The sequence below is a fragment of the Oryctolagus cuniculus genome, chromosome X (assembly GCF_964237555.1).
Source record: "Oryctolagus cuniculus chromosome X, mOryCun1.1, whole genome shotgun sequence".
In the NCBI taxonomy this organism is placed as follows: Eukaryota; Metazoa; Chordata; class Mammalia; order Lagomorpha; family Leporidae; genus Oryctolagus; species Oryctolagus cuniculus.
Window position 1 is genome coordinate 77,567,668 of NC_091453.1, and position 21,304 is coordinate 77,588,971.

The window sequence follows — 21,304 nt, forward strand, 5'->3', positions numbered from 1 at the left end:
GTTTTATGGAAAACAGCAGAGGAATGAAAGGGTGTGTGGGTACTGGAGAAGGCTTTCTGGATTTTCTCTTGCATTTCTTCCATCACGACAATCTTGTTTGCCAGTCCCGAGATACGTACTCCTGAGACAGCTACCTGGCCATAGTGGGAGTGAGAGGGAATGAAATCAAGCCAGGGTCCCAGGGAGGGCCACGGTCAGGTTTGCCCAGCTTCCACATGTCCAGCAGGCTTGAGGAAAGTTGACCCAAGGCTGCATAGGTTCAGCCAGCACTAGGGCCCTGCAGAGAGCTAGGCTGCCTCTGCGTTAGGATAAAGTATCAAAATTTGCATCTCGGTGACAATCATGCGTTTAGGGACCAGCAGAACCCTCTGTCAAGGTGTGCTTACCTGGCTGAGTGTGACTACTTCCTCCAGCCCCTTTCTGGACAGTAGCACTGGCTCAGGGGTAGGGACTCTGGCAGAGGCCTCTCCTCAGAGCCGTCTGTCCCACCAGTAGGGGAGCAGAGGCCTAGGCTGGGTGATCAGGTGTCCTAGCCTGTGGGGCCTTTGCATGGATCCCCGAGGGCTGAAGCCAAGTGCAGTGCAGGTGTTGCGGCCCGACTAGGTGCAGGTCCCTACTATAGCTGGGGTGTCCATGTAGGCGTCCCTTGTGCGTTGGTCACACGTGCAGCCCCCAGCAGTGTACAGCCACCAGGGTCAGTGCAGTACCCAGTGCTGTGTGTTGGGTCCTCCTGCTCCCCTCAGCCAGGAAGAGTGGTCATGCTGGGCAGCAGCCATTTTGGATTCCTGCTGAACAGCTCTGGGCATTTTGTAGCTGTTTGAAGGGCGGAGGATAGACTCATTTTGGGGTAGGGCAGGTGGCACTTGTGCTATAACACTGCCATGGAGAGGAAGCAGTTTATGCAACCCGACAGCACTTGCAGCTGTGTGCCTGTGTGGGACAAGCTTGGCCGAAAAGGGAGGGTGTAGGTGGGTCCCAAGGCTTCCCCCTGTGAGGGCTCAGAGCCCTTGGATCCGGGTCCAGCTGGGCTACCGTGTCCAGTGGGTTATGGTGGCCCAGAACATAGGCAAGGCCAGGGGACCGAGTTCCGGTGTGTGTGTGCAGCTTGGAGCAGATAGCGGAACTCGGGATCCAATTAGTGGCCATGTCTGGGTGGGGCTTGCAGAAGTCTCTGCAAAGACCTAGGCTTGGTCCCGATCAGGATTCTGTCCCGCTGCCTTGGTGCATGGGGGTCACTGTTTTAGATGACCTCTGGGTCTCAAGAGGTTCCTTCAACCTTGAACCTGCCTCCTCCTACAAGAACACAGAAGTTTGCCAGTTGCACAATCTGCTTATGACAGAGGCAGAACTGATCCATTTCCCTTCCTCAGAACCTGTCTCAGATCCTTACATTCAGCCTCCCTGTGAGCTCCCGAGAGCTCCTGGTCCCAGCAGGAGCATAGAGCCGCTCCTACTGCAGTTGTCCTTAATAGAAGGAGCCTGGATGACAGGGGCCCCCTAGGGGTGGGGTCCTAGCAGTGTGGGAGGAGCCAGCAGAGGCAGTGACCACTTGCCTATGAAGAGCAGACTTTCTTTGAGGGTGCCAGAAAGTAACACACAACTGGGACAGGAACGGACTTGAAACCCTGAACTGCTTTAGGTCTAGCTCCAGACAATCAGGAGTTCTCACCTGGTTTTTCGGCAGGGCCAGTGTCCACAGCAACTCAGCTGCTTGTCTCAAATATGGCGGCCAGTGAGGCCTGCCCTCCTCTGCCTCCTGTCCATGTCTGCCTGTCCCCCAGGTCCCACCCCTGGGTGACCCGATCCAGACCCATTAGGAGGCACCTGTTGCTGGGCCCTGGCCAGCAACAAGAACCATGATTGCTGCCACCCCACTGTTCCCTAATCACAAACATTCTACTAGGGTCTACACAGAGAGAGGGGAAGGCACAGACCACTTATATTTCATGGCTGTGTTTCCCCACTATTGCCACCTGCCCCCATCTTCTCCCCTCCTACCGTTTGTGGATGAACCCAGTTAAGAAAGGAACCTAATGCATGAGGCCTTTCAGCAGTGTGTGCTGTACTGGGGTCCTGGGGGAAACGATGTCTCCCTCTGTGCTCCCACTTGCCTGTAAAGATACTATGTCACTTATACGTTGTCAGGTCTATATATGCATATGTATACCCCTTCTTGTTCCATTCCGTTCAATTGTCTGTATGATGTAGTATGGATAGATTCCTCCTAATTCATGAGTTATCACCAATATGTGTGTCCTTCTGGCAATATAAGTTTTCAGGCTGTGACCCTGGGTCAAGCGCATGGAGAGGTAGTGTGTTTGCTGTGGCCCTTGTCTCCTGTCCTGAGTGTGGGACCTCTAGATCTACAGACCAGGGAGGAGCCCTGTGAGAGTACAGGTTTTGTGAGGCCTGTGGTCCTGGGATGGCTGTAACTCATCCCTCTCTTCCTTCCCAGTACCTCTGACTACATACCCTTTCAGTCTGCCTGGATGAGCTGTCATGTGGAAATGACTTCTCAATGACTGATTCAGATTCTCTGGCTGCCCTATACCTCCTGGGCAGGCTGGCGTGGCAGGGTTCAGTGACAGTGTAAAGTCGCCCGCTTTTCAGAATGGGATTGGGTGAGAGCCAGTGGGATCTTTGCTTGTATCCTGGAGAGCCTAAGCAACTTGTGGTGCAGACAGTGGGGCCTGGCTAGGTGCAGGTGCCCTGCCCCCACGGGCGGGTGCCCTAAGGAGAGTCCGATGAGCAAGTTCTCAAGGGCAGCCCAGGACTGCGTGCTTAAACCAGACTGCATGGGTTCCGGGTATGTCTAACACCCAGTACATTGCCCTAGCTCCTCCTGGTCCCTAGGAACCAGGCAGCCATGCTAGGTATCTGTTGGGACAGCACTGGGTGTTTTTTCCTCCACGCAGGGAGGAGGGACGACTGGAGGGAACAGGAGAATGGTATTTCTGGTGCAATATTGCCATCAAGAGGAATTCATTTGGGGATCTCCTCAGGTGGTGGCTATGTGCCTGGGCGGGTCTGGCTTGGCAGGGAAGTGAGGGTATAGGTTGGTGCGAAGACGATGTTCCCTGTAGAGCTCAAATCAGTGGAGGCCCCAGCCAGCTCGGGTCTCCACATCGAGTGGGCTCTGAAGGCCCGGACACAGGCAGTTACAGGGGTCTGAGCTCTGGGATTCATGGCAGCTATGACCTGGTGGGAAGAGCTCTGGAGCCTAGTGGTGGCCACCTCTGGGCAGGGCTTGTGGGAGCCTCCGCCATTTTTCTGCTGAGCCGGTGCTGTGGGCATTTTTCTCCCTCCTGTTGTCTCAGGAGTCAAGTAGGGTGGCAGACTTTTGACGGTGAATTGTCTGGGAGACTCCCAGTGGCCCAGGAACTGCCTGGTGGAGGAACACAGGGGCTTGTTGAGGAAAGGGGGTTACATGAGCACCAGTAGGGAACGGACCATTTTCCTTCTTCTGTGCCATTAAGAGGTGAACTGTTCAGTGTGCCTGCCTGCCAGGAGGACCCAGTCCCCGCAGGACCACAGATGCAGTCCAGCGGGGAACGGCGCTCATCAGTGTGACAGGTGTGCGGGCTCCTCCTCAGTGCCAGTCAGGTGTCGCCTGTGCTGAGGGAGCTGTGACATCAGCGAGCAGGAACCTGCTGTGCCCCTGAGACCTGCAGGGTGTGGAGGGCAGGGAGAGTAAAGCTCACCCAGTGCAGGGGAGCAGAGCTGCTCGGGCTCCCTCTGTGACCTGAGCTGGTGCCTGTGCATCTTCCCTCTGTGTGTCTGACTGGTTTAGGCCTGGTGGCTAGCATTTAGCAGCTTGTGAGAATGCCCTTGCAAGAGGGTCCCACAGTTGGAAGAATGTGGTCTAGGTTCCTGTGTGCCCCCACTTGGGTATTTCCCATGGTCTCATCTAAGTCCAGTGGTGAACAGCTGTGTTTGCATGCCTTCAAGTACATTCTGAGGATAATTTGATAGAGGGGGGGTCTTTTGTTCCACGTAGCTTCATGTGGAAGTACAGCTGTGCCCTCATTAAAGAACCAACCTTCACTCATTTCATTCTCACTTGCCTTTAAAGACACTCCTCACACCCACCTTAACCTGTCTATACATGCATAGTTATTCCCCTTCCTGTTCCATTCCCTGAATTGTCTGATTGATGCACTGTGGATAGAGATTCCTCCTAATTCCTGAGTCAGCACCAGTATGTGTTTCCTTCTGCCAATATAGGGAGTTCTCAGGCAGTGACCCTGGGTCAGGAGAACGGAGAGCTTTTGTGTTTGCTGTGGACCCTGTCTGCCCTCCTGAGTGGCATTAGTGTGGGACCCTCATTGCCCACAGGAGCAGGGAGAGCCCTATAAGAATAGAGAGTACTAAGGCCAGTGGTCCACAAGTGGCTGTAACCCTTCCCTCTCTTCCTTCCCAGTACCTCTGGGTATAGACGCTTTAGGTCTGCCTGGAGGAGACTTCATGTCAAAATGACTCATCAGTGACTGGGTCAGTGTATCTGCCTGTCCTGGACCGCCTGGGCAAGCAGACGTGGCAGGGCTGTGTGACAGTGTCTGAGTCCCACTGTTGTTGGATAGGATTGGGTCAGAGCCCCTGGTCCAAAGCCTTCATTCTAGAGGGCTAAAGCCATTTGTGGTGCTGACAGTGTAGCCTGGCTAGGCGTTGTGCCTGTCCCCGCTGGTGTTGCCCTAAGGAGTGCCCATTGACTGTTGGTCTCGAGGGCAGCCCAGGAATTTCTTGCTGAGGCCAGGCTGCCAGGGCACCAGATGGGTTCAGCACCCAGTGCATTGCCTTAGCTCCTGGTACTCCCCTCAAACCCAGGCAGAGTAGCTATGTGGATTGCAGCAAGGCTGGGCACCCACTGGACAGCGCCATTTTTTCCCTTCACGAAGGGAGGAGGGAGGATCCGTGGGTACAGGGCAGATGGCATTTGTAGTGCAATATTGCCATCAAGAGGAATTCAGTTGTAGAAACTGCCAGGCTGGCGGCTGAGCGCCTGCGCAGAACTGGCTTCCCAGGGACGTGAGGGTGCAGGCGGGTGCTGAGGACATTTCCTCAGGGGGCTCAAAGCCGTTGGAGTCAAGGCGGGGCAGCTCGGTTTCCTGAGAGGAGTGGGCTCTGGAGGCTCTGGACACAAGCAGTGACAGCGGCTGAGCTCCGGCACATGTGGCCACTGTGTCCTAGCCTGGAAGAGTCTGGAGCCTGGTGGCAGCCATGTCTTGGCGGGGTTTGTGGAAGCCTCAGCCATTTTGTCAGAGCAGGAGCTGTGAGCATTTTGGTCCCTCCTCTTGTCTTAAGGGTGAAGTAGGTTGCCATACTTTCTATGCTGAATTGTCTGGAGACTCCCAGTGTCGCAGGAACTGCCTGGTGGAGGAACACGGGGGCTTGTTGAGGAAAAGTGTGTGCATGAGCACCAAAGGGACTGGAGCAATTTCCCTCCTCGTCGCTTCAGATGTAATCTATTCAGCCTACCAACCACATCCCAGGAGGACCCAGTCCCCGCAGGAGCACAGATGCAGGCCAGCGGGGAACGGCGGTCATCAGTGTGACAGGTGTGCGGGCTCCTCCTCAGTGCCAGTCAGGTGTCGCCTGTGCTGAGGGAGCTGTGACCTCAGCGAGCAGGAATCTGCTGTGCCCCTGAGACCTGCAGGGTGTGGAGGGCAGGGAGAGTAAAGCTCACCCAGTGCAGGGGAGCAGAGCTGCTCAGGCTCCCTGCTGTGACCTGGTGGGAGAGTCAGGAAGTGCTGCCTCCCCTCCTGTGCAGAGACACAGTGCCCTGAGATGCTCCAGCTGCAGGCTGTGCACCATGGCGGCCCCTGAGCACCGGCCCCACCGCTTCTGCAGCCTTGCAGTCCGGGCCTCTCAGGATCCCTGGGTGGGAGAACCTGGCACTCAGCTTTCCACACCAACCTCGCTGGTTCCTGATCTGGGCACTGAACTCTCTCCCCTCACTTGCCAGCCTTCCCTGTGGGATGTGCTGGAGGACACAGTTCATTCTGAAACAGCTTCCGCTGGATGGCGCTGCTGCTCCAGAAACGGAAGCACCCCCTTTCCCAGCTCTCCCTCCACCTTTAGTGGCTGAAAAAAATATGGCATATTCCAAATACAGGAACCCAAGAATGAATATTTCCAATGTTGGGGTAGCTGCAGAGTTGCCATCCCATTTGAATGCTGTCTCTCAGACTGTAATTTTCAGTGGGAAGACTAGAAATCACCTGTGTATCTGTAGATACTTCATTGCCATGTGTGTTCTGATCAGAATGTCACCATGACCTCTGCCCAGTGTCCTGATCACACTGGGGAAGCAGCCACAGCTGCCTGGGTGCAGTGGTCTTCCCTAGCATCCTGCATGTCTGGGGCAGGTGGATCAGCGCCTCTGATAGAATGGCCTCTCCAGCTTCTGACTACTTTTCCCTCAGCTCCTCTCTCTCTCTCTCTTCATCACGATCAACCCAGGGGAGCCAGGAGGCCCCTCTCTAGCCAAAACCTTGGACATTTTAAAGTCTAGGGAGCAGCCCTAGAGGTTATAAAGCGTTGTTCGGGTTGTCATGCATGTTCTTGCATATTTAATACTTTCTCTATATTTGGTTCTATGCCTTGTCGTACTTTCATTGTTTCCCAAATCCATGTTGGGGTGGACACTGTTGAAAATGATCCTTCCATTACTGGGATCATGTCTATGTATTTTCTCTGGCAGCTCACTGATGGGCATTGGACAACAACGGGGAACCTGAGTCAGCTGCTAGGAGGGGAGGTGTGTCTTGGTTGTAGCACTTAGGTCACCTCCTGAATGCCCATTTTGTGGGAATCTTTTTATCGGAAGACCAGGGAACAGCCCTGGAGAGGAGCCAGGTGTTCGAGCCCTGCTGTCTTAGTGTCAAGGATCCTCAATCCTCCAGTCTTCCAGTGTCTTTGAGGTGGTGGTATTGCACTTCCCATCTTTGTGTCTGACCATTGGAGACCTGGTGTTCAGGCTGACCTCCCAGGAACTAGGAGACCGCTCAGGTTAGAGAGTTCCCAGAGGGGAGGTAGGTGGTCTGGGCCCACCTGTATTTCTAGTGGTACTATTTCCTGGGCTTTCTTCTTTGTGCAGAGTTAAAGATACCAGCTGTGTTTGCAATTGTACATTCTTAGCATGGCTTCATGGAGACAATTTATTTGAGTCCTAGGCCTTAGGCCTAGGGCCTCCATTCATGGGAAACCCTTTCAGCACGGAGAGCCAGTTGTCAGAGCTAGGACACCCGGTTTCAGACTGCATCTAAGTGGACACATGTTGATCCTTGGATACTAGGAAATGGAGAGGAGGAATAAGAGGATTGTGTAGTACTGCAGAATCCTTGTTGGTAGTTGCATGCATTTTTGTCCATGACGACTGTGGTGTTTACCTGTCATCAAATTGGTATTCTTAGACATCCAACCTAGCCATGTGTGGGAGTAGAATTAATTCAGGGTCCAAGCAGGACCAAGGACAGGTTCAGCAGACTGGGACCTTTCTACAAGGGTTAGGGGAGGTTGACCCATGTTGTTTCAGCTTCTGTAAGAACTAGGACCAGGTTGCATCTCCTTGGTGTGGAGGAGTGCAGGGTGTTTAGCACATGGAGGAGACCGTGTGCGGTACCCGTGGATTTGCATTATTTCCCAGATAGCTCTATGTGCAACTGTGGCTGTGTCCCGATAACACAACCACCCTTTCATTCATTCATTCCGACTTGCCTCTAAAGACACTGACACCCACTTTAACCGTGTCTGTGTATGCATACTTATTCCTGTTCCTTCTCCATCCCCACTTCTTCCTGAGTGATGCGCTGTGGATGGAGATTCCTCCTAAATCATGAGTTATCACTAGTATGTGTTTCCTTCTGCAAACCTGGGAGTTCTCAAGCAGTGATCCTTGGTCAGGAGAAGGAGAGTAGGTATGTTTGCTGTGATTCGTGGCTCCAGTCCTCACTGACCCAAGTGTGGGACCCTGATTGTCCAGAGCAGAGGAGAGCCCTGTGAGAGTAGAGAGGTACTGAGGCCTGTGGTCCTGGGGAGGCTGTAACCCTTCCCTCTCTTCCTTCCCAGTACCTCTGGGTACAGACCCTTTAAGTGTGCCTGGAGGAGACATTATGTCAAAAGGACTCATCAGTGACTGGCTCAGTGTATCTGCCTGTCCTAGACCTCCTGGGAAAGCTGTCCTGGCAGGGCTGTGTTACAAGATCTGAATCCCACTGTTGTCAGTATAGGATTGTGTCAAAGCGCCTGGTCCTATGCCTTGATCCCAGAGGCCTGAAGCCATTTGTGTGGGGTCAGTGCAGCCTGGCCTGGCGTTGTGCCTACGCCCGCTGATGTTACCCTTAGGAGTATCCATCGAGTGGTGGTCCTGAGGACAACCTAAGAATTGCTTGCTAAGGCCAGGCTGCCTGGGCACCAGATGGGTTCAGCACCCAGTGCATTGCCTTAGCTGCCCCTGCTCCCATCAGACCCAGGCAGAGTAGCCCAGGTGGATTGCAGCCATGCAGGCACCCACTGGACAGCGCCGTTTTTTCCCTTCACGAAGGGAGGAGGGAGAACCCGCGGGTACAGGGTAGATGGCATTTGTGGTGCAATACTGCCATCAAGAGGAATTCACTTGCAGAAACTGCCAGGCTGGCGGCTGAGCGCCTGCGCAGAACTTGCTTCCCAGGGACATGAGGGTGCAGGCGTGTGCCGAACCCGTGGAGGCCCGGGACAGCTCGGTTCCTTGCAGTGAGTGCAATCTGGAGTTTCCGAACACAGGCAGTGGCAGGGTGTCTGAGCTCCGGAAACTGCGGCCGCTGTGTCCTAGCCTGACATAGCCAGGAGCCCTGTGGCCGCCATGTCTGGGCGGGGCTTGTGGAAGCGTCAGCAATTTTGTCCTGAGCAGGAGCTTTGGGCATTTGGTCCCTGTTTTCTTAGGTGTGAAGTGGGTGCAACACTTTCTGTTCTGAAGTGTCTGAAAACTCCCAGTGGTCCAGGAACTGCCTGGGTAGGATCGCCGGGGCTTGTTGAGGGAATGGTGGTTCATGAGCACCAATAGGGAGTGGAGCAGTTTCTTATCTCTGTCCCCTCATAGGTGACCTGATCAGCATGGCGGCCATCCCAGGAGGACCCCAGTCCCCGCAGGAGCACAGATGCAGTCCAGCGGGGAACGGTGGTCATCAGTCTCCTGTGCAGACACACAGTGCCCTGAGATGCTTCAGGAGCAGGCTGTGCAACATGGCAGCCCCTGAGCACCGGCCCCACCGATTCTGCGGCCTTGCAGTCCGGGCCTCTCAGGATCCCTGGGTGGGGGAACCCAGCATTCAACTTTCCACACCAACCTTGCTGGTGCCTGCTGTGGACACTGAACTCTCCCTCTCACTTGCCAGCCTTCCCCGTGGGACATACTGGATGGACACAGTTCATTCTGAAACAACTTCCGCTGGATGGCGGTGCTGCTCCAGAAATGGAACCATCCCATCTTCCCCATCTCTCCCTCCACCTTTTGTGGCTGAAAAAAATAATGGTGTCCTCCACATAATGGAACCCAAGAATCTAGAATCACCTTTGTGTCTGAGGTCCCTGGCTCTGCAGATCTCACACTAGGGCCCTGGCAATCAAGATGTCAGCAGATGCTGCATAAGCCCTGCAGGGTTGGGTGTAGCACCCCACCTCCACTAGACCAGGATTCCCTCTGTGCTCCCAGGGCAGACACCTCACTGGTCTTTTTCATTTCTAGCACCTCTCTGTTGTGTCTGTTAAGCCCAGGAACCTGGTGCATTCCTCTGGGGACACAGCCCTTCTTTGGAGACTTGGTGTCTCCCAGGGGCAAGTGAGCAGAACCTCTAAGGTAGGTCATGCTCTTTGCCAGCTAATTCATGGTAAAGGCCTTGTCCTTGTCAGCTTCTCTTAGGAGTCTATTAAGATGTCTCTAGACCGATCCACCAATTCCTCTGTCACAGTCTCGATACAGTGCTGAAAACCTGTCTGTCCCCATTGATTTCTCACTGTTGAGGTTCATCGATTTGCCATGTAGTATTCTGTGGGTTAAGAGATTCAGGGCTGCCAGGCCTGTTTCTCAATCCCTGGGTCAGGGATGATTTACCAGTCTTTAGGCTGGTCCCCAGTCCCAGGCTTTGACTGTGATGGTGCTGGTTCCTTCCTGTCCTTAGAACTGGGGCCTTGGTGCTGCAAGTCCTGAGTGAGAGAGTATAGACACCTTCTCTGTCACATGCAACCCCACTGTTTTCCGGTAATAGTAGCTGTGTTAATGCAAACTGCTCAAGAGCTCTCAAAGTTGTTCAGTTGCCTGACAGTGGGTGTCCTTCCTTTTTTTTTTTTTTTTTTTTTTTTTGACAGGCAGAGTGGACAGTGAGAGAGAGAGACAGAGAGAAAGGTCTTCCTTTGCCGTTGGTTCACCCTCCAGTGGCCGCCGCGGCCGGCATGCTGCGGCCAGCGCACTGCGCTGATCCGATGGCTGGAGCCACATACTTATCCTGGGTCTCCCATGGGGTGCAGGGCCCAAGTACTTGGGCCATCCTCCACTGCACTCCCTGGCCACAGCGGAGAGCTAGCCTGGAAGAGGGGCAACCGGGACAGAATCCGGCGCCCCGACCGGGACTAGAACCCCGTGTGCTGGCGCCGCAAGGCGGAGGATAAGCCTAGTGAGCCGCGGCACTGGCGACAGTGGGTGTCCTTCTAAGCCAAGTGCAGTGGCCTGTGTCCCACTAAGTTTCTAGTATGGCAAGGCCCCCAGGTGTCTCATTATTTTTTCTCTTTTGTCCTTTTTCAGCCCATCCCAGAGAGAGGACAGTGGAGGCTTCCCAAACCGGCATCTCATCCTGCCCAAAGACACAGGAGCTGGCCTGGGTAAGAAGCAGGGCATTGTGGGGGCAGCGGAAGCGTAGGGCTCACATCAGATGGGAGGACAGAGAGGACGATGCCCTGCCTCACTTCCTTGGGTCCAATGTCATCACCCCTATAGAGTCCCAGGTTTTGTCTGTATTGTATGGAGCAGTGCAGAGTCCATTCGCACATGGAGGTGCCTCCGTCCAGGACCCGTGGTTTTGCTATAGCTCCAGTTATCTCCACATGCAGTCGTGGCTGTGCCCCATTAGACAACCACCCCTTCACTCATTCATTCTCACCTGCCTGAAAAGATACTTTTTTTTAATCTTTCATGAACTGTAATACATTTTCAGATATAATCTATGTACTAATAAAAAGGACTGGGAGTTTAACAATATAAAATTTTTTGGTGGGAGGGGATGCAATTCAGTGGATAACAATAACTTCTGTTTTCCCTAGAACACGTTCCATCTGGATATCCTTTAGATTTATTACCATACGTTTAAAAGCACGGATATACTTTCTACAAATCATGCATTCCTCAAATAATAGAATTGGTTCTTGGAGAGGTAGAGTAAAAAATTCTTAGACATCACAATATCATACAGAAACCCTAAGGCTCAAATCTATTAAAGAAAATCTTACTCCTTAACATATAATTTCCTACCTCTAGGAGAATTTTAATTCGATAGTTTCCCCCTACTTGGGGGCAACAACAACAACAAAAAGGTTGAGAAACACTGTTCTAGGTCTGTGTCATTTCTCTGTTTCTTTTGCCTGGGGCATCTTCCACTGCTTTCCCAGGCCATAGCAGAGAGCTGTATTGGAAATGGAGCAGCCAGGACTTGAACCAGCACCTATATGGGACGCTGGCACTGCAGGTGGTAGCTGTACTCACTATGCCACAGTGCTGGCCCTCCCTTTTTCTATTTGTTCCTAAGTCAGATTTAGCAACTGCATTAGTTTGATAGGGATGTCGTATGTAACCAGATTGGGTGCCATAAACAGAGGAATTTATTTTCTCAAGTTCTGAAGCCGAAGTTCAGTCAGAAGCCCAAGTTCAAGGTGTTAGCAGGTTTAGTTTCTTCTAAGTTGTTGCTTCTTGGCTTGCAGAAATCTTTCTGTTGTGACTCTTTTCTCATGGTTGTCCTGTTACCGGTGAATGGCAGGGTTCTTGTCTTCGTGCAACAAAGAATTCAGGCGTGAGGCAGAGTAGTGGAAAGTAGCAAAGTTTAGTAGGGAAAGGACATCCGTAAGAACGGGTGGGCACTTCTCCAGACAGAACCTGAGAGAGAGTGCCCACTCACTGGGACTGAGGGAAGGAGCAAGGTTACATGGTTGAGTGGAGAGATTACACCTGGGCAGGCAGGCAGGCAGGCAGGCAGGCAGCCGACTCAGCATAGAGGCAGAGGGCTGAGTGTGCAGTCCAGTTGAGGCCAGGGGTTTTTCAGGAGATGGGTCTTTGTCTTCACACATCTCCTCCTGAAACAAAGGATTTTATGGATGTAAATATTAAGAAGCTCCTGAGTTTTCCTCTTCAGGTGTCGGACAGGAGGAAGCCTAGCTGGCGCCGTCCTAACCCAGCATCCAAGATCCGGAGCAGCGTATTTGAAGTGCTGATACTGGGCTGCTTCTGGGAGATTGTGGAAGATTGTCAGACAGAAGGGGCTGGGAACTCCACCTGGCAGGTTATAGGGTAGGAGGGGCAGAGGAAGATGCGAGCACTTTGCTGCCCCTGAAAAGTTATCGGCATGACTGTGAGATGCAAATGTAGATGCTGGACATAGATGTCTTTTCTTTAGCCTTTGTCACACACACATAAGCTCATATCTGACTTCCTACGTAACAGTCCCACTCTGTCCAAGTGCTGCTCCTGACTTTTCAGCTCTTTGTATGTCCAAATCTCCTCCTCTCGTCAGTGTTAGAGATAATCTGGAGTCCTGAGGAAATCATTTCCACGAGGTAAAGGAGATAGAGGGACACTGCATTTATCTAAAGAAGACCATATTCCTCATAAGACAGCGATTCATCTCCTGTATGCACATTGAAAGGAGAGTGAAGACACGTTGTTGGGCGTGGATCCTGCTTAAACTGCTGGACCTTATTGGCCTGACGCATATAGCAGTAGAGAATTTCTCTCGTACATTTTATAGCCGAATGCTCCAGCTCATGGGTCCTTCCCTTGTCATGATCAGTGCTCCTGTATGGAAGAGCCGAACCCCAGGCCGCCCAGCAGCACAGTACAGGCTGTCGTGGGTTTGGCCATGTGATCACCCCTGCAGGTTTTAGTGGGAAAGAAACCTGTGGCCAGACTAAGATTCAGCAGCAATGTTGACTTGACAATTTTGTAATAATGATCCAATTTATCCCATAGTGTTTCATTACCAGGTCTTGGAAGATTATAAGAGGTTCATAAACTGAGCCGGACCTTAAGAAAGCAGGTGGAGAGGTGACTGCCTCAGGTGAGCTGGCCATTTCAAATTGTTGACTGCAATCATAAGCGTCGCAGGGTGAACTGAGCGCTTGGTCCGAGCCCTTTGCTCCAAGACCTTCCAGCTGTCTTCGGCAATGAGCCCTGTCGCCCTTGCCATCACGTTTGGGCTGGCTGCCTTCAAAGGTACTTTGCCACGCCCACCTTATGAGGTCCATATATGCATATGTATACCCTTCTTGTTCCATTGGGACAGTAGTATGAATGATGCACTGTGGATAGAGATTCCCCCTAATTTGTTAGTCAACAGCAATATGTATTTCCTTCTGCCAATGTAAGGAGTTCTCAGTGACCCTGGGTCAGGTGCACAGAGAGTCGCTGTGTTTGCTGTGGCCCTCAACTTCTATCCTGAGTGTGGGACCCTCATTGCCTGCAGACCAGGGGAGAGCCCTGTGAGTGTACAGAGGTACTGAGGCCTGTGTTCCTGGGATGGCTGTAACCCTTCCCTCCCTTCCTTCCCACTACCTCTGGCTACAGACCCTTTAAGTCTTCCTGTGTGAAACATCATGAGAATATGACTTGTCAATGACTGATTCAGATTATCTGGCTGCCCTGGACTTCCTGAGCAAGTCTGTGTGGCAAGGTTCAGTGAGAGTGTCCGGCCCGCCGCTTTTCAGAATGGGAATGGGTCAGAGCCCATTGGATCCCCGAGGGCTTAAGCCACTGCGGTACAGACAGTGTGGCCTGGCTAGGTTCTAGTGCCCTACACCCACGGGGGTTGTTCTAAGGAGCATCCAGTGAACATTGGTCCCTAGGGCAGCCCAGCACTGGGTGCTGAGGCCAAGCTGCATGGGCTCTGTGTCTGTTTAGCACCCAGTGCATTGCCCTAGCTCCTCCTGTGACCCCCTCAACTGGGCAGCCATGCTGTGCACTCCTTGGACTGCACGGGGTGTTTTTTCCTGCGCACAGGGAGGAGGGAGCACTGGCAGGAACAGGGCAAATTGCATTTGTGGTGCAATACTGCCATCAAGAGGAATTCGTTGCAGATGCCGCCAGTGGTGGCTGTGAGCGTGCGCCTGACTGGCTTGGCATGGAAGTGAGAGTGTGTGCCCTTCCTGGGGCCCCCTTGCAAGCTCTGGCCAGCTGGAATCCCAGAACCGGGAGGGCTCTGGAAGCCAGGAACAGGCAGTGGCAGGGGCTGAGCTCCGGGACTTGTAGCCTCTGTGTCCGAGCCTGGAAGAGTCCGGAGACTGGTGGCCGCCATGTCTGGGCGGGGCTTGTAGAAGCCTCGGCCATTTTGTCTGAGGAGAGGCTGTGGGCTCCTGTGAGACCTGCAGGGTGTGGAGCACAGGGAGAGAAACTCACACAGTGCCTTGCTGGGGGGGAGGGTGTGGGGGGGGCAGAGCTGCTCAGGCTCCCTGCTGTGACCTGGTGGGGAGAGTCAGGAAGTGCTGCCTCCCCTCCTGTGCAGAGACACAGTGCCCTGGGATGCTTCAGCTTCAGGCTGTGCAACATGGCGGCCCCTGAGGACTGTCCCACATGACTTCTGTAGCCTGGCAGACAGGGCCTCTCTGGATCCCTGGGTGGGTAGTCCTACACTCAACTTTCCACACCAGCCTTGCTGGTGCCGGCTCTGGGCACTGAACTCACTCTCCCTGAGTTCCGGGCCTTCCTCGTGGGATGTGCTGGATGGACTGTATGCCATTCTGAAACAGCTTCCGCTGGATGGCGCTGCTGCTCCAGAAATGGGCCTGTCCCGACTTCCCCTTCTCTCCCTCCGCCTTTTGTGGCTGAAAAAAATAATGGAGTCCTCCACACACAGGAACCCAAGAAGGAAGGTGTCCAGTGATGAGTACCAGGGTGGTTGCTGTCCCTTGATGAATGCTCTCTCTGGGATTATAATTGTCAGTGGAAAGACAAGAAGCAGAATCTGTGTTTCTATAGATATTTGTATGTGTTTTGATCCAAATTATCAGCATGAGCACTCCGCAGTCCTCTGCACCATTGTGGAAGCAGCCACACCTGCCTGGGTGCAGTCATCTTCCCTAGCATCCTGCCTGTCTGGGGAAGGTGAATCTGATAGAATGACCTCTCCACTTTCTGACTACTATTCCCTCAGCTCCTCACTCTCTCTTCATGACCCCCAACCCAGGAAGAGCCCAGAGGCTCCTTCGTTTTTTTGACAAGCAGAGTTAGAGAGAGAGAGACACAGAGAGAAAGGTCTTCCTTTTTCCGTTGGTTCACCGCCCAAATGGCCGCTACGGCCGGCGCTACACCGATCCGAAGCCAGGAGCCAGGTGCCTTTCCTGGTCTCCCATGCGGGTACAGGGTCCAAGCACTTGGGCCATCCTCCACTGCCTTCCCAGGCCACAGCAGAGAGCTGGACTGGAAGATGAGCAACCAGGACTAGAACCTGGGGTGCTGGCGCCGCTGGCGGAGGATTAGCCAAGTGAGACAGGGCACTGGCCTATATGTGTACATTCTTGGGACAGCTTCATGGGGAGAATTTCCTGGGCTCCTTGAAACAGCTACCTAGCCATAGTTGGGAGTAAGAGGGAATGAAATCAAGCCAGGGTCCCAGGGAGGGCCACGGTCAGGTTTGCCCAGCTTCAACATGTCCAGAAGGCTTGAGGAAAGTTGAGCAAGGCTGTATGGGTTCAGCCAGCACTAGGGCCCTGCAGAGAGCTAGGCTGCCTCTGTGTTAGGATAAAGTATCAACATTTGCATCTCGGTGCAATCATGCATTTTAGGGACCAGCAGAACCCTCTGTCAAGGTGTGCTTACCTGGATGAGTGTGACGACTTCCTCCAGCCCCTTTCTGGACAGTAGCACTGGCTCAGGGGTAGGGACTCTGGCAGAGGCCTCTCCTCAGAGCCGTCTGTCCCACCAGTAGGGGAGCAGAGGCCTAGGCTGGGTGATCAGGTGTCCTAGCCTGTGGGGCCTTTGCATGGATCCCCGAGGGCTGAAGCCAAGTGCAGTGCAGGTGTTGTGGCCCGACTAGGTGCAGGTCCCCACTACAGCTGGGGTGTCCATGTAGACGTCCCTTGTGCGCTTGTCACACGTGCAGCCCCCAGCAGTGTACAGCCACCAGGGTCAGTGCAGTACCCAGTGCTGTGTGTTGGCTCCTCCTGCTCCCTCAGCCAGGAAGAGTGGTCATGCTGGGCAGCAGCCATTTTGGATTCCTGCTGAACAGCTCTGGGCATTTTGTAGCTGTTTGAAGGGCGGAGGATAGACTCATTTTGGGGTAGGGCAGGTGGCACTTGTGCTATAATACTGCCATGGAGAGGAAGCAGTTTATGCAACCCGACAGCACTTGCAGCTGTGTGCCTGTGTGGGACTGGCTTGGCAGAAAAGGGAGGGTGTAGGTGGGTCCCAAGGCTTCCCCCTGTGAGGGCTCAGAGCCCTTGGATCCGGGTCCAGCTGGGCTACCATGTCCAGTGGGTTATGGTGGCCCAGAACATAGGCAAGGCCAGGGGACCGAGTTCCGGTGTGTGTGTGCAGCTTGGAGCAGATAGCATAACTCGGGATCCAATTAGTGGCCATGTCTGGGTGGGGCTTGCAGAAGTCTCTGCAAAGACCTAGGCTTGGTCTGGATCCGGATTCTGTCCCGCTGCCTTGGTGCATGGGGGTCACTGTTTTAGATGACCTCTGGGGCTCAAGAAGGTTCCTTCAACCTTGAACCTGCCTCCTCCTACAAGAACACAGAAGTTTGCCAGTTTCACAATCTGCTTATGGCAGTTAGAACTGATCCATTTCCCTTCCTCAGAACCTGTCTCAGATCCTTACATTCAGCCTCCCTGGGAGATCCTGAATTACCACCAATATGTGTGTCCTTCTGGCAATATAAGGAGTTTTCAGGGAGTGACCCTGGGTCAGGCGCATGGAGAGCTAATGTGTTTGCTGTGACCCTTGTCTCCCGTCCTGAGTGTGGGACCTCTAGATCTGCAGACCAGGGAGGAGCCCTGTGAGAGTACAGGTTTCGTGAGGCCTGTGGTCCTGGGATGGCTGTACTCATCTCTCTCTTCCTTCCCAGTACCTCTGACTACATACCCTTTCAGTCTGCCTGGATGAGCTGTCATGTGGGAATGACTTGTCAATGACTGATTCAGATTCTCTGGCTGCCCTGTACCTCCTGGGCAGGCTGGCGTGGCAGGGTTCAGTGACAGTGTAAAGTCGCCCGCTTTTCAGAATGGGATTGGGTGAGAGCCAGTGGTATCTTTGCTTGTATCCCGGAGAGCCTAATCAACTTGTGGTGCAGACAGTGGGGCCTGGCTAGGTGCAGGTGCCCTGCCCCCACGGAGGGTTGCCCTAAGGAGCGTCTGATGAGCAAATTCCCAAGGGCAGCCCAGGACTGCGTGCTGAGGCCAGACTGCATGGGCTCTGGGTATGTCTAACACCCAGTACATTGCCCTAGCTCCTCCTGGTCCCTAAGAACCAGGCAGCCATGCTAGGTATCTGTTGGGACAGCACTGGTGATTTTTTCCTCCACGCAGGGAGTAGGGAGGACTGGGGGCAACAGGGGAATGGTATTTGTGGTGCAATATTGCCATCAAGAGGAATTCATTTGCGGATCTCCTCAGGTGGTGGCTATGTGCCTGGGCGGGTCTGGCTTGGCAGGGAAGTGAGGGTATAGGTTGGTGCCAAGACGATGTTCCCTGTAGGGCTCAAATCAGTGGAGACCCAGCCAGCTCAGGTCTCCACATCGAGGGGGCTCTGAAGGCCCGGACACAGGCAGTTACAGGGGTCGGAGCTCTGGGATTCATGGCAGCTGTGACCTGGTGGGAAGAGCCTAGAGGCGGCCATGTCTGGGCGGGGCTTATGGAAGCCTCTTCCATTTTGTGCTGAGCAGGTTCTGTGGGCATTTTCCTCCCTTCTGTTGTCTCAGGAGTCAAGTAGGGTGGCAGACTTTTGACGGTGAATTGTCTGGGAGACTCCCAGTGGCCCAGGACCTGCCTGGTGGAGGAACACAGGGGCTTGTGATGGAAAGGGGGTTACATGAGCACCTGTAGGGAACAGACCATTTTCCTTCTTCTGTGCCGTTAAGAGGTGAACTGTTCAGTGTGCCTGCCTGCCAGGAGGACCCAGTCCCCGCAGGAGCACAGATGCAGGCCAGTGGGGAACGGCGGTCATCAGTGTGACAGGTGTGCGGGCTCCTCCTCAGTGCCAGTCAGGTGTCGCCTGTGCTGAGGGAGCTGTGACGTCAGTGAGCAGGAATCTGCTGTGCCCCTGAGACGTGCAGGGTGTGGGGGGCAGGGAGAGTAAAGCTCACCCAGTGCAGGGCAGCAGAGCTGCTCAGGCTCCCTGCTGTGCCCTGGTGGGGAGAGTCAGGAAGTGCTGCCTCCCCTCCTGTGCAGAGACACAGTGCCCTGAGATGCTTCAGCTGCAGGCTGTGCACCATGGCTGCCCCTGAGCACCGGCCCCCACGACCTCTGCAGCCTTGCAGTCCGGGCCTCTCTGGATCCCTTTGTGGGGGAGCCCAGCTCTCTCTTGTTCCCCAGGAACTCTGGTGATGCCTGCGTGTGAGCCTGGATCCCAGTCTTCCTCATTTCTGGAGCCTTCCTCATGGAGTGGGATGGATGGAGTGGACGCTATTCTGAAACGACCTCCTCTGGATGGCGCTGCTGCTCCAGAAATGGAACCGCCTCGTTTTCCCCTTCTCTCCCTCCACCTTTTGTGGCTGAAGAAAAATAATGGTGTCCTCCAAGTACCGGAACAGAATAGTAAAGGTTTCAGGTGTTGGGGGTAGCTGGGCAGTGCTGTCCCTTAGTGGATGCTCTATCTTGTGAATATAAATGTAGGTAGAAGACAGGAGACTGATATTGTGTATCTGTAGATACATGCTTCACATATTTGTTCTGGTCACAATATCATAGTAAGGAATCCTCACTTTTCTTGGCAAAATTGTGGAAATTAAACCTGCCTCACTCTATTTTATCTTCTTCCAAAGCTTTTTGGCGTTTAGTTCAGTCTTCTGGGAGAACAGGTACCCTACTTTCTTACTGATTTTTGCGTCGTTTCTTTGTTCTCTCTACATGACCCCAATCCTACAAGACCCATAGGCACTTTCTCTAGCAGAGTCGTAGAACTTTTTTTTTTTTAAATTTATTTTTTTTATTTTTTTTTAACTTTTATTTAATGAATATAAATTTCCAAAGTACGATTTATGGATTACAATGGCTTCCCCCACATACCGTCCCTCCCACCCACAACCCTCCCTTTTCCCACTCCCTCTCCCCTTCCATTCACATCAAGATTCATTTTCGATTATCTTAATATACAGAAGATCAGCTTAGTATACCTTAAGTAAGGATTTCAACAGTTTGCTCCCACACAGAAACATAAAGTGAAAAATAATAGATGATTTTTTTAAATGATGATGAAATCAGATCAGACCTATTGTCATGTTTAATCCCAGTGAGAGTCAAGTTGGGAGTTGATAATTTCTTTTTTCTTTTTTCTTTTTTTTTTTTTACAGAGGATCAGTTTAGTATGCATTAAGTAAAGATTTCAACAGTTTACACCCCCATAGAAACACAAAGTGAAATATATTGTTTGAGTACTCGTTATAGCATTAAATCTCAATGCACAGCACATTAAGGACAGAGATCCTACATGAGGAGTGCACAGTGACTCCTGTTGTTGACTTTACCAATTGACACTCCTGTCTATGGCATCAGTAATCTCCCTATGCTCCAGTCATGAGTTTCCAAGGCTATGGAAGCCCTCTGAGTTCTCCGATTCTTATCTTGTTTAGACAAGGTCATAGTCAAAGTGGAGGTTCTCTCCTCCCTTCAGAGAAAGGTACCTCCTTCTTTGAAGACCTGTTCTTTCCACTGGGATCTCACTCGCAGAGATCTTTTGCCAGAGTGTCTTGGCTTTCCATGCCTGAAATACTCTCATGGGCTTTTCAGCCAGCTCCGAATGCCTTTAGGGCTGATTCTGAGGCCAGAGTGCTATTTAGGACATCTGCCATTCTATGAGTCTGCTGAGTATCTCACTTCCCATGTTGGATCACTCTCCCCTTTATTTATTCTATCGGTTAGTGTTAGCAGGTACTAGACTTGTTTATGTGCTCCCTTTGCAGAGTCGTAGAACTTTTTAAGGTCTAGAGAGCAGCCTTAGAGGAAGTAGGGCATTGTGGGGGATGCCATGCACTGATGGGAACAGTTCTTCCCCATGTACAGTCCGGGTCTCGCCCTGGGTCCCTCCAGGGATCTGAGGTAGTTTCCTCACCCCGAGTTCCCCAGGTTGCCACACATGGGTCAGGTGGAGGAGCCCTGGCGCCAGCCCTCAGCTGACCTTGGGCAGGGCAGTGGTTCTGCAGCTCCTTCCAGGGACTGTGTTTGACATCTGGTTGTTGTCTCCACTCAGCGCCCCATAACCTTTTACTCACTCTCGTATGTTCATGCATTCATTTAAACTGGCACACAGCCGCATGTTCTGGAATTCTTAATACTCTGTGTTTGAGTCTATGCTTGCTCTACTTTCGTTACCTCCCATATCCATGTTGGGGTGGACACTGTTGAAATAGATTCCTGCATTACTGGGATCATGTGTGTGTATTTTCCCTGCCAGATCACTGATGGGGTTTGGACAACAATTGAGGACCTGAGTCAGCTACCAGGAGGGTAGGTGTGTGTCTTGGTTGTAGCACCTGGGTCATCTCCTGAATACGTGATCTATGGGATCCTTTTTATCTGAAGAGCAGGAAGCAGCCCTGGAGAGGAGCCAGGTGCTCAGGTCCTGCTGTCTTAGGATCCAGGAACCTTAATCTTCCCTCTCTCCCAGTGTCTTTGAGGTGGTGGTACTGCACTTGCCATCTTTGTGTCTGACCATTGGAGACCTGGTGTTCAGGCTGACCTCCCAATAGCTAGGAGAATGCCCAGGTTGGAGAGTTCCCAGAGGGGAGGTAGGTGGTCTGGGCCCACCTGTGCTGCGAATTGTGCTATTTCCTGTGCTCTCTTCCTTGTCCAGTGGTAATGATATCAGCTGTGTTTGCAAGTGTACATTCTTAAGATGGCTTCATGGAGACAATTTCTTTGG

General features: G+C 52.8%; 1 protein-coding gene across 38 annotated transcripts in view; it reads left to right on the forward strand.

Annotated features, from left to right (window-relative positions):
- Positions 1-21,304, forward strand: part of LOC103351904 (uncharacterized) — a 262,291-nt gene that overhangs the window by 143,599 nt on the left and 97,388 nt on the right. For 37 of the 38 annotated variants that reach the window (XM_070066604.1, XM_070066590.1, XM_070066581.1 and 34 more), the window contains one exon: positions 10,775-10,851. The exons of the other annotated variant lie outside the window; for it this stretch is intronic. In XM_070066604.1, the coding sequence (XP_069922705.1) occupies positions 10,775-10,851 (77 nt within the window). The remainder of the gene's footprint in view (positions 1-10,774; positions 10,852-21,304) is intronic. 38 annotated transcript variants of the gene reach the window in all.